The sequence below is a fragment of the Otolemur garnettii genome, unplaced genomic scaffold (genome assembly GCF_000181295.1).
Source record: "Otolemur garnettii isolate 467f Iridium unplaced genomic scaffold, OtoGar3 scaffold00138, whole genome shotgun sequence".
In the NCBI taxonomy this organism is placed as follows: domain Eukaryota; kingdom Metazoa; phylum Chordata; class Mammalia; order Primates; family Galagidae; genus Otolemur; species Otolemur garnettii.
The window spans coordinates 4,405,940-4,417,874 of NW_003852533.1; the positions used below are offsets into that span (position 1 = coordinate 4,405,940).

General features: G+C 49.0%; 2 protein-coding genes across 4 annotated transcripts in view; one reads left to right on the plus strand and one right to left on the minus strand.

The window, feature by feature from the left end:
* Positions 1–5,724, plus strand: part of HELB (DNA helicase B) — a 39,452-nt gene extending 33,728 nt beyond the window's left edge. For both annotated transcript variants that reach the window (XM_003798536.3, XM_023518410.1), the window contains 2 exons: positions 1,602–2,066; positions 4,654–5,724. In XM_003798536.3, the coding sequence (XP_003798584.1) occupies positions 1,602–2,066; positions 4,654–4,755 (567 nt within the window). In that variant the 3' untranslated portion in view covers positions 4,756–5,724. The remainder of the gene's footprint in view (positions 1–1,601; positions 2,067–4,653) is intronic.
* A 3,705-nt stretch (positions 5,725–9,429) lies between these two features.
* Positions 9,430–11,935, minus strand: part of GRIP1 (glutamate receptor interacting protein 1) — a 270,568-nt gene continuing 268,062 nt past the window's right edge. For both annotated transcript variants that reach the window (XM_012810579.1, XM_012810580.1), the window contains exons 22-23: positions 9,990–10,136; positions 9,430–9,657 (exon numbers count right to left, since the gene is read on the minus strand). In XM_012810579.1, coding sequence (XP_012666033.1) covers positions 9,430–9,657; positions 9,990–10,136 — 375 coding nt within the window. The remainder of the gene's footprint in view (positions 9,658–9,989; positions 10,137–11,935) is intronic.

Genomic DNA, 11,935 nt, shown 5'->3' on the forward strand with positions numbered 1-11,935 from the left:
AGGAGGTCAGGTGCCGGGAGACTGTTCTGAGTTACTGGAGGGACTGCGTGAGGATGGGCGTAGGAGGTCAGGTGCCGGGAGACTGTTCTGTGTTACTGGAGGGACTGTGTGAGGACGGGTGTAGGAGGTCAGGTCCCGGGAGACTGTTCTGAGTTACTGCTGTCACTTTCTTCAGTGCCACTTCTTTATGGAGAACTGGGTCAGCTGAGTTGAGGTAGACGTTTTCATTCTGGGGAATTTACGCTGTGAAGTCTGAGAGAAATGGCACCGTGTAAAATGTTAGTATTTGTAGTATCGCTTAATTGACTTCTGAGACCCAGTAGCCTTGGGAATATGAGTTTATCAGACATTATGGTCTAAGGAGCTGGTTCAGATTCTCTGTCTGGGGAGGTGGGAGAGCTTTCTGTGCTGACTGTCTTCACAGTGGCTCTGTGGGCACAGCCGCTCCGGTTGGGGCCCCGGTCCTGGGGGCAGCCACGCCTGGCACTGCACCTGTCCCCTTCCTCCTGCGGCAGCAGCAACGTGGGGCGGTAGGGGATGTGCTGGCTCAGCTACCTCTTTATCTGTGCTGATCTCTGAACATAGGGACTGAGAAAATCCCAGTGTTTACAATTATTTTATGGGGACACTGGATCTTTTTCTTGCCTTTCCAATTCTTGCTTTGTTGAACTTAACAAACAAAGGTTCTCCAACCTGAGCAAGAGTGAGAACTTGTGTCTACTAAAAATAGAAAAACTAGCCAGGCAGGGTGGCTCCGGTGGCTCCTGTGGCTCAAAAGGGTAGGGCGCCTGCCCCATATGCCAGAGGTGGCGGGTTCAAACCCAGCTCTGGCCAAAAAAAGAAAAACTAGCCGGGCATCATGGTGGGCACCTGTAGTCACAGCTACTCGGGAGGCTGAGATAGGAGGATTGCTTGAGCCCAGGTGTTTGAGGTTGCTGTGAGCTATGACACCAGGGCACCCTACTGAAGGCAACAGAGAGAGACTGTCTCAAAAAAACAAACAAAAAAGGTTCTTTGTTCCCTTTTTTATCTTGATAAAGTTAATGGTTCAATACTGGGAAAATACAGGAGAGTAGAGAAACAGTCATCTGTATCTCTCCATGTGAAGACAAAGCCACAGAAATTCAGATGCATTTTCTTCCTTTTTGAGGGATTTGTTTTTGTTTTGCTTTGTGTTACGTGTTTATGTTCTTTTTTTTTACAAACTTGTTGGATCAGAGTAATTTAATTTTGTTATACACCTGTGACCATTGTTTATACACAGCTTTAAAATTTCTTTGAGTTTTAAAGCATTTTTGATGTTTGCAAAATAGTTTATTCAGAGTGTGCTCATTGAGCTGTTCTCCTGTTACTGGCTGCTGAAGGCATCTACTTGTTGTCCTGGAAAGAGACAGTGGGTGGCACATTCGCACTCGAAGCCCATGGTTGTTTCAGACTCTTTTATTAGGGAGGATCCCCCCTTGCCCAGGGGTGTTCATGTTTGCTGTGGGTCTCTGTGCCCATTATGAGCCGGAGGGCCTGTCTCCTCTCCTCCTCTCCTCCTTCTCTGCCACTGTCCGTGGTTCCCTGAGCTCATCCTCACCTGTGTCGTTGCCTCCCAGGGGTCCGAGGAGCACACGGTCGTCTACGTGGTGGGCAAGGCCGGCCGGCAGCACTGGCAGCACGTCTACACCGCAGTGACCAGGGGCCGCTGCAGAGTGTATGTGATTGCGGAGGAGTCCCAGCTCCGGAGCGCCGTCAGGAAGACCAGTTTTCCCAGAAAAACACGTTTGAAACATTTCTTGCAAAATAGCCTCTCCCTTAGCTGTGCACCTCCAGCTGGAGATGGTGGGGAGCCCAGCATGCCACCAGCATCGCCACCTTCCTTAGCCACCGCTGAGACGGCAGCATGTGACGTCCCCAGGAGCGAGGGCTCTGCGGCCGTGGACGGGACACTGACCTCCATGGAAAGTTGGAGATTGTTGTCCTTCGACGGAGTAGATGCAGATGAGGACGCGCTGGCAACACGGGGAGTCAAAAGGACCGGGGAAGTGAGCGATGATGGGAGTCCCAGCAAAGTCCTCATGGTAGGAGCAGTGGTCGCGTGTGCTCCCGTGTCAGTAGACTGCTCGTTTAGTGTCTCCTGGTCTGTCCTGTCCCGTCCCTTGTGCCCAGTCAGTCCTGTCACTGCTTCACTCTGCTTCCGGTGCTCCTGCAGGCGGCCTCTAGACGGTGGTGACCCCGAAGAAACCCTGCTGTCCCCCAGCCTCTTCCAGACGCCCTCCCAGGCAGGGCTCCCTCTCTGCTCCACTCTGTGGCCCTGACCTCACTGGTGTCCCTCACCTCACTGGAATGGCTCTTCCTGTCACCTTCTCATCCACTCCAAAGACTTTGTCATGGGTCATGTTCTCCTTGGCTTTCTTTTTTTTTTTTATTGAATGGTAACTATGTACATTAATGCACTTCTGGGGTACAGTGTGGGGTTTTCACATGCAATCTGAAATACTTCCATCAAACTCTTTTTTTTTTGAGACGAAGCCTCAAGCTATCCCCCTGGGTAGAGTGCCATGGCATCACACTCACAGCCACCTCCAACTCCTGGGCTCAAGCAAGTCTCCTGCCTCAGCCTCCCAAGTAGCTGGGACCACAGGTGCCCACCACAGCGCCCGGCCATTTTTTGGTTGCAGCCATCACTGTTGTTTGGCGGGCCTGGGCTGGGGATTCGAACCCGCCACCTTAGGTATATGTGGCTGGCGCCTTAGCCGCTTGAGCCACAGGTGCTGAGCCCTCCTTGGCTTTCTTATTGACATTTAATAGTCTTGACTGGGGCCTGTTTCAGTGTGTTCTTCCTGCTCCCAGTGCCCCCTCCCAGGCCTCCCGCCCTGCTGCCTCCCTCCCCACTTTCCCCCTCCTCTCCCCGTCTTCCCCCCTCCCCTCCCCTCCTCTCCTCTCCTCTCCCTTCCCTTCCTATGGTCCTCTCCTCCAGGGTTCAGAGAGCATTTTGTTTAGTGACATTACTGAGAACTGAAAAGATGAGTGGGTGGCTTGGTGGCTTATAGAGGGCTCTGACATGCAGAGGAGCCACTGGTCCAGCTGCCCAACCTGAATCTTTGTGCCCAGAGACTGACTTCTGGAGCCTCAGTCTCATCTCTCCAGTTCAGTCACTATTCTCCTGGCTTCACCGCTTAGAGTCTTGAATCACCTGGGCCTCACGGTCCACTCAGGCTTACCTGGGCCTCAGTGTCCACTCAGGCTCACCCGGGCCTCACTGTCCACTCAGGCTCACCCGGGCCTCACTGTCCGTTCAGGCTCAGCTGGACCTCACTGCCTGCTCAGGCTCACCCGGGCCTCACTGTCCACTCAGGCTCACTCAGGCCTCACTGTCCACTCAGGCTCACTCAGGCCTCACTGTCCACTCAGGCTCACCGGGCCTCACTGTCCACTCAGGCTCACCCGGGCCTCAGTGTCCACTCAGGCTCACTCAGGCCTCACTGTCCACTCAGGTTCACCCGGGCCTCACTGTCCACTCTGGCTCACCCGGGCCTCACTGCCTGCCCGAGGAGCTGCCCACCTTTTGCTCTGTGTCTCCCGGGTCTGTCCACTCGTCCCAGCTGCCCCATTTCACATCTTTGTCTGTCTTTGGGTGCTTGGTGGCCTGGTTTCCCTCCGTCACTGTTCTGTTCTCCTAGCACAGGAGCCCCCCCCCCCCTTCTGTGGCTTTGCTTTCCATGGTTTGTTATACAGGGTCAACCACAGTCTGAAAATATCAAATGGAAAATTCTAGCAGTAGAAATTCGTAATTGTTGCCATCCTGAGCAGCACAGTGAAGCCTGCACCATCCTGCTCCCTCCCACAGGGACGCAGCCCTCCTTCCATCCTGAGCTCACAGAGGTTGTCAGATGGACTGGTGGTGTCATGGTGCCTGTGTTCATGTGACCACTGTTTTATTGGTAGTGATTATTGATAATTTCTTGCTATTTCTAATTTAGAAGTTAGATTTTTATCATAGGCATGTATGTATAGATAAAAGCAGTATATTTGTAATACTGTTTGGAACTTTGGGAGAAAATGTTAGCAAAAATTTCCAAAAAATTGGCAGAGTATAGACAAGGCCTTGGCTTGGTGGATGTTACTGCGATCCTAAGGGGGCCTCACAGTGAGTGAAAGAGGAAACTAAAGCTGGAACTACAGGCGTGTGCACCAAGCCTGACTAGTTTTAAAATTTTTCATAGAGGCAGGGAGACTTTGTGTTTCTAAAAGGTGGAATTCAGTGACAAGGGCTGTCCACAGACCTGTCTTCTTTATTTTATTTGAGGCAGTCTCACTTTGCGCCCTGGGCAGAGTGCTGTAGCATCACAGCTCATAGCAACCTCACAGTCCTAGGCCCAAGTGATCCTCCTGCTTCAGCCTCCCAAGTAGCTAGAACCACAGGTGGAACCAAGTCTGCTGGCTGAATCCTTTCTTCCTGGGGAGGGCACCTCTACACAGCCGAGCCAGCGCTGGGGAAGAGCGCCGCAGTCCCCAGGGGAGCTGAGCGCACGCCTGGTGGCTCCCATCTTTCAAAGCTTGGGGAGAATATGTGTTTTTGTTTTTCAGAAGCAGAGGGAGTATAAGTGCTGTAAGGGTTGACTGACTCCATTTTTTAAAAATTAACAATTTTTTTTGTTCTAACAGGTGGGACAATCTCCACAGGTATCTTCCAGACTTCAGAATCTGAGACTAAATAATTTAGTCCCCAGAGAACTCTTCAAACCCACAAATAATGAAGAAACTTAATTTTATTTCAGAATGTTCAGAATAATCATGTTTTTTCCATTTAAGACAAAACAAGCATCATGTCTTCAAAATAGCAAGAGAAAAGGAACTACAGCTGGACTTTTATTTTAAGGTGTTTGTGTGAACAAGTGTGAACCATTTGATCAAAGAAAACTTTTAAAATTTCAACATCTGTCATCATGAAACCTGGTAACACTGGACATGAATGAAGGGAAAAGATGTTTTTTATACATATACATGTTTGTAAAATTATGTACTTTAAAAAGTCTTCTCATCTGCCGTTGAGATGCTTCGTAACTGCCATGTTCCTTGAGGGTCATCTCTGCAGCATGTTGAAGCTGGGACAGAGACAGGCTGGCTGCACCTGTCTGCTGACCGGGTGTTCCAGTGCGTGGGGCTTCCTGCCACGTGGTCACCCTGCAGAGCTAGTACCCGTCATGGGGCCGGGGCCAGCACACGCGGACGTTCTCCTGGAAATACCTTCTGAGTTGGGAACTCATTGTTTTGATTATGTTTCATTTTGGAAAATATTTTTTCTCTCAGAGTAATTCAGTTTTTAAATTCTTTTTGATAAATGGTAAAAGAAGAAGTTAAGAGGAAAAATGTGTTTGCTTTGCTATCCCCTTGTTTTCTAACTGGCTTTTTTGAGATAATTCACACACGATTCACCCAATTTAAGTATATAATTCAGTGGCTTTTAGTATTCAGATGTGTGGAGCTGTCATCACAATCAGTGTAAGAACATTTTCAAATCCACAGAGATGCCCCACACCCCTTAGCCGTAACCTCCTGGCCTCCCTGTCCTGGATAACCACGAATCTACTTGGTCTCTATGGGGTTCCTATTCTGACCTGTCAGGAAGAACTGTGGTCAGTGCTGGTTTTTATTTCTAAGAGTCTAATAATTTCAGCTCTTACCCTTAGATCTTTAATTGATTTTTTTGTTTATTTTTGAGACGCAGTCTCACTATATTGCCCTTGGTAGAGTGCAGTGGCCTCACAGCTCACAGCAACCTCAAACTCTTCAGCTCAAGTGATTCTCTTGCCTCAGCCTCCCAAGTAGCTGGGACTATAGGCGCCCACCACAATGCCCGGCTATTTTTAGAGACGGGGAGTCTTACTCTTGCTTGAGCTGGTCTCGAACCGGTGAGCTCAGGCAGTCCACCTGCTTCGGCCTCCCAGAGTGCTGGGATTACAGGTGTGAGCCACCACCTCGCCCGGCCAGATCTTTGACTGATTTTGAGTTAATGTTTACATGTGAATTTCATTTGCTCCAGCTCCATTTCTTGAAGACGTAATTCCTTCCCCACTGAAGGAATTGGTGGCCTTGTTAAAAATCATCTGACTGCAAGGTGAGGGGTGTTTTGAAGTCTCCTCGATTGTGTTCCACAGACCTGTACATGTGTTCTGTTTTTACGCCATTGCTTTGGCTTTGTGGTAGTGATGGTTGGTGTCTAAGAACCCTGCCCACGTTGCCTAACTTGGTGTGCAGCCGATCATGGTAAAGCCCCCCTGTCCCAATTTTAGTAATTTGAGCCTTCCCTTTTTTTCTTAGTCAGTCTGGCTGAAAGTTAATGAATTTTGCTGATCTTTTTTAAGGACTAACTTTGGGTTTCAATGACTTAATTTTAACTTTTGCCCTTATTACTTGGGAGAGGCTGAGGCACTGCACACCTCCAGTTAAAGGGGCCTGTGGGAGGACTTAGTATCAGTGGGGACAGACCATCCAGCTACTTGTTTTTGAAGCAGAGAATGGGAATTTGTGGGGGTCGGGGATAGGGACTTGTCTGATTCTGTTGTGGGTGAGCAGAGGAGGCACCTTTGGGTTCTATCTGAGTCACATGGGCAGTGTGGTTTTTGCACGGTTCTTGGAACACAGGTGCTGGCAGGGTGGACACCACCACCCTTACAGAAAAGATGGGCTCTGGTCAAGTTTAATGTCAAGAAGCTTTTTTCATTCAAAACTCCAGTTCTTATATTATGAGTGTACAGTTGGGCACAATACAAATAATTTTCCCAATTCAAAATTCCATAAGATTTTATTAAAGGAGGTTACATCTAAGGTGCCCTGATTTGGGTTTAAGCACATGGTGTTGAGCCCCAGTGTGACTGTCTGCTGGCTGCCCAGCAGCCTCCGGTGGGTGCGCCCTTATGCTCAAGGCCTTGCCTGGCTAGTGAGAGCCACTGCACTGGTGTCGGAAGGCACTTCCATGTGTTATTAAGCTGAAGTCTCCCTTATTGGAGCCTCTGTCCACAGGCATTAATTCTGACCCAGGGACACAGACAACATTGGTCTGCTCGCCTGGCTGTGTGCACCCAGCCTGCCGCCAGCTCCACACCGTGCCCTCTGCCATTGGCGTGTGCTGCTGCCCTCTGCAGAGGGACACTTCCTTTGGGCTGGCCACGGATCTGAATAGTGCTTCCTGCTCTCAAGAGGACTTTTTGTTTTTAACTTTTTAATTTTTTTTATTTAAATAGCCATTTGCTATCATTGATTGATTTTTGTTTCGGTTGTAACTAAACATCTGAGTCTTCATGTGAGATCCACCTTCTTTTTAGCCTTTATTCACACAGTCAGTTCTCACCCCACTCCCTTCAGCCCCTTATGCAGAACTTGGGCTGCACCAAACCTTTTGACAGCATAGCAGAGACTCCGACGACTGCTCGGACCTCGAGACAACAGGTCTTTGGGAGGTCCTTTCCCTTGGGAGGTCATGGAAAAGGAAAGGACCTTGTCTCTTGGATGCAAGGTTGGGCACACAGGATGTGACCATGAAAATGATTGACAGCCTGCAGGGCAGTCTGGGAAACAAGAATGTGGGGACTATAGGTGTGGTCTTTGTCAAACGTACATGATTGAACTGTGTGTTTTCAGCAGTGCACGTGGCATGCTCTTGGGGACAGGTGGTGTGCTCCATGACTCTGTATTTGTCTCCAGTGGGAAGGCCCCGTGGTTCCAGCCCTTCCCCCGTTGGGCCTGGTGCTCAGTGTATCCGATGGTTCAGACAGGCTGCCTCTCCGAGCTGGAGTCAGACCTGTGCTCTGCCCACTCTCCATGGTGCTTTTTAAGTTTATGGTGAATCCTTTCCCCTTTAGAAAATTATGTAAATGTAAGCACTCTGTAAAACTCAGCTAAAACCCTGAAATAGACACAAAGCACCAACAATGCATAATCTTTTTCTTTTTTTTTTTTTTTGGCTTTTTAAAGTCACTGTTTATTCCATTTGGTAGAGGGTTTTTTTTTCATACAAATATTTGCAACAATTTTGAATTCCCCAAAACCATACATAGACGATAAATACCATGCTATAAAGTATTAAATTTGTACAAAAATACTTTACAGTTTAATACTTGTTTGTTACAAATAAAAATACATATTTAAGTGACTCATGATCTTTTTTTCTCTTAACATGATTCTGCTTTATACTTTCTTGCCCTGGTGGCTCTGAAACGTGATTGAAGTAAGATTATGTATTTCTTTGCACAAAAAGAAAGGTGAACTTTCTCCTTAAACAAAGGACACAGTGTTCAAATGCTTTGCCTAAGTGGTAGTTTGAATTATTGACCAAAATGAAAATGTTGGGAAAATAATCATTTTGATATGGAGATTCTACCATCAACATACAGATCTATCTTTTTATATTCACCAAATAACAGTTATTAGTGTAGCTATTCAAAATATCTGGACAAATGGAAACAGTTGCTGACAGAGGTCACAGCAACTGTCAGAGCTTATTGCTTTGAGGGACAGTAACAGGTGGCAATGCATCTTGTGAAAGTGTATTTACAGTTTCAATGAGTGGCCTGGCTCGGAGCAGAGCACAGTCCAGCGTCTGGACGTGCACATACCTCAGGTGCCAACTTCCAAAACACGTCCAGCAGTGTGAGTTGGACTGGCCTACGTTAGGGTAAGCCTCATTTTAACAGACTCCCATTCTCTCTTACCTTCTTATTCTGGAATTTAAAAAATAAGGTAATATAACTAATTCGCAGTGTGACTACCCACTAATTCATTATCAGAAATTTTCAGCTATTAAAAATGTGTCTTTAAAAAAAAAAAAAACAGGTCGCAAGACATAGCCTGTTTGCTACTTTGTTGCATAGGGAATAGCATACATCTTAGTTAAAATCATTCCTATACTTGGGCAAAACATTTACCACCACCCCTTATAGTCTCCTACGTGCATCTCTGCGGAAACATTTTAAGATAATTTCACACCTGTGCCCCTCCCACAACTGTGGTCCCTGCAGTTTTTTAAACACTTGCCCCATTGGAGCAGCTGAGGAAAAGCCGTGTTGGTCAAACTCTTACCTTAATGACCTCCCAGTAAGAAACTGACTTCAAAGTAATGAGGAAATTACCATAGAGAATATTTTCAAACAGGCATTTTTTTTTTTAAGTGATAGTAAGATGAATCATAAAAAATTTCCTCTGATATTAGTTGTGGGGAGGGGCAGCCAGGCAGGGGACCCCTGTCGTGACCAGAATGGTCTCCAGAAGAGAACCTCTTCAGCTTGAAAAGGGGCGTGAACACGAGCCATGAGAGAGTGGAAAGACCCCTGTGCTTGCAGTTAATGCCACGTGATCATCTGTGCTTCAAATGCCACAGAAATCATAAAGGGATTGTTAGCACCATGTGGAGATCGTCTGTGTCCTGCTTTATAGAACGCGCTGCTATAACGTATTAGTGGGTTCTCTCGCCTCCAGGTTCCCGCCATGGCGAGGCTGCTGGAAGAACGCACAGTTCTGCTCACTCCAGTCTCCCCCCGGGAGAGCCTGCTCCACGGGCTTCTGTGCAGCCACTGGGCTCCTGCTGATGACCAGGTCCAGCCTGCTGCCAGACTCTGCGATGAGGGGCACCACCAGGCAGCAGTCGAAGTCTCTTGTCCGGACGTGGTTGACCTGCAAGGTCAGGAAGAGCCATTTGCTTCTGTGACCGTAATTTCCCCAGCCCAGAGAGCTCTGCAGGGGAGTGAGGTGTTCAGAGTTAAGGGGGAGCCCGGTTACCGAGCACCACACCTCACGCTGGGGCTAGCTCGCTCCCCGCCCTGTGAAACTGTAAGGTGGGAGGAGGCACACGCCTGCCAGCCTCGCCACAGGGCACACTGAGGGGCACTGTTATCCCCAGTCACAGATGAGAACAGTGCCCCAGAGAGGTTGAGTCATGTAATCTGTGATCACAGGCAGTTCCGGTTGTTAGTTGCAAGGAGTTAAAATTCCACCTTACATCTTACCTGTAAGAGCCTGTCATAGGGCTTTAGGCCACCCAGGTCCCCTGGCCCAGCTGGGCGGATATTTTTGACATACACGCCTTTCTCCAGCAAGCCATCTGCTACACTGAACCCGAAGTCCTCCATGTCAGAGCCCTTGTACAAGGTCACCTGGAAAGTGAGCACATGTGGTGGAGACTTTAGTGGGCTGTGGACTTGCTCCTGAAATCCCTGATGAACAATCTTTTCAGACTGATTTCAGTCACATTAGGATTCATGATGTAAGCATTAGGCAGTCCCCTCCCCAACCTGAAGCTCTTTTTTTTTCAGACAGTCTCACTTTGTCACCCTGGGTAGAGTGCCGTGGCATCACAGTTCACAGCAACCTCAAACTCAGGCTTAAGCGATTCTCTTGCCTCAGCCTACCAAGTAGCTGGAACTACAGGTGCCCACCACAACGCCCAGCTACCTGAAGCTCTTTTTCTACTAATACCCTTGTCTCTGGACTGTATGAAGTCCATCCAGGACTCTGGAAAGAGACAGAGAATTGGCGAGGTCCCCTCTCCTGTCCTCCCTCCCCCCCTTGCAGGGGAGGGTTCCCCAGGCTGGGCTGACTCCTGCCATCTTCCCACCAACCCCCAGGCTGCTTCCTAGGACACCACACCACTCTGTCCCACTCTGGATGGCTTGGGCGATGACAGCCCAAGTCTCCGTTGTAAAGTCCCCTCAACCTGTCCCATTCTGGGTGGTTCGGGTGATGACAGCCCAGGTCCCCCTCAACCTTTCATCTGATGGCTTCACCCTGACGACCATGGTTAGAATCAATGATTTTGTTCGAGGTTGCAAGATGCTAATCTTTCCTACTCCTGTTAACATCGCCTATGTAATTAGCTAAAATGATTTTTTAGAGGGGAATTCTTCTTCCTGGAATTAGTGCTGTTTGGCTACTTTGAAATGGGAAGAAAGGATGTCAATTCTTCTTTTACAATTTCAGACCAAGGTCTGTGCACCAGTGCTCCCAACAGTTACTTCAGTGAGAATTTGTGCTTGTGTCTGTGGGGGTTGAGCAGAGCCTCTAAACAGACCTGTGGGTTTGTGTGTTCAATGCACTTTTGTCAAGCACATTGTCATTCTGGGTACCCAGACGCCCTCACCCTGGGCCGGGCAGGCTCCCCTGTCGAGCCTGTGTCTTTTTCATGGGGTCTGTCCGTCCAGTGGCTCCTTTGTGCACTGGCATGAGACAGCACAGGTGTCCACAGATGTGTCCTGCCCTGCTGAGCCCGTGTCCTTTCTGTGAGGTCAGTCCATCCGGTAGCTACTTTGCTCGCTAGCACGAGACACCACAGATGCCCAGGGACGTTTCCCTGCCCTGAAGTGGAAGCAGCGTTCTCCAGCAGCTGTGATGGAGGAGACTCTGCTTGTTTCTGTCACAGCCTAGTTCCCCCTGAGCCCAAGCGGCGGCCAGTGGCTGGCAGGGCCTTCTCAGGACCTTGCTTACTAGCAGATGAAATCTCTACCTGGGGCTCTTCTCAGGTTTTGTCTGTGTGGTCTCCTCCACCCTTTTCCTCTGTTCCTCCCATGCTGTGTGTGACAGGCAGAGCGTGGGGCTGGGGGTGCGGCCATGCCCGGGGTCCATCTTCCTTGCTGTCGCTGCCCCACCTCAGCTAAGTGGGCTGTAGTCCTGGGCCCAGGCTGTGCAGGGGACTGGCTGCAGCCCTGCGGGACCAGTGCACTCTGGTCTCCCAAACATGAGGGTCCAAAGCTGCTCACTGTGCTTTGAAGCCACTTAGGTCTCAAATTGGAGCCGAGTTTTCTTTTCTTTTTTTTGTTTTTGTTTTTTTTTGAGACAGAGTCTCAAGCTGTCCCCCTGGGTAGAGTGCCATGGCATTAAAGCTCACAGCAACCTCCAACTCCTGGGCTCAAGCGAGTCTCCTGCCTCCGCCTCCCAAGTAGCTGGGACCACAGGCGCC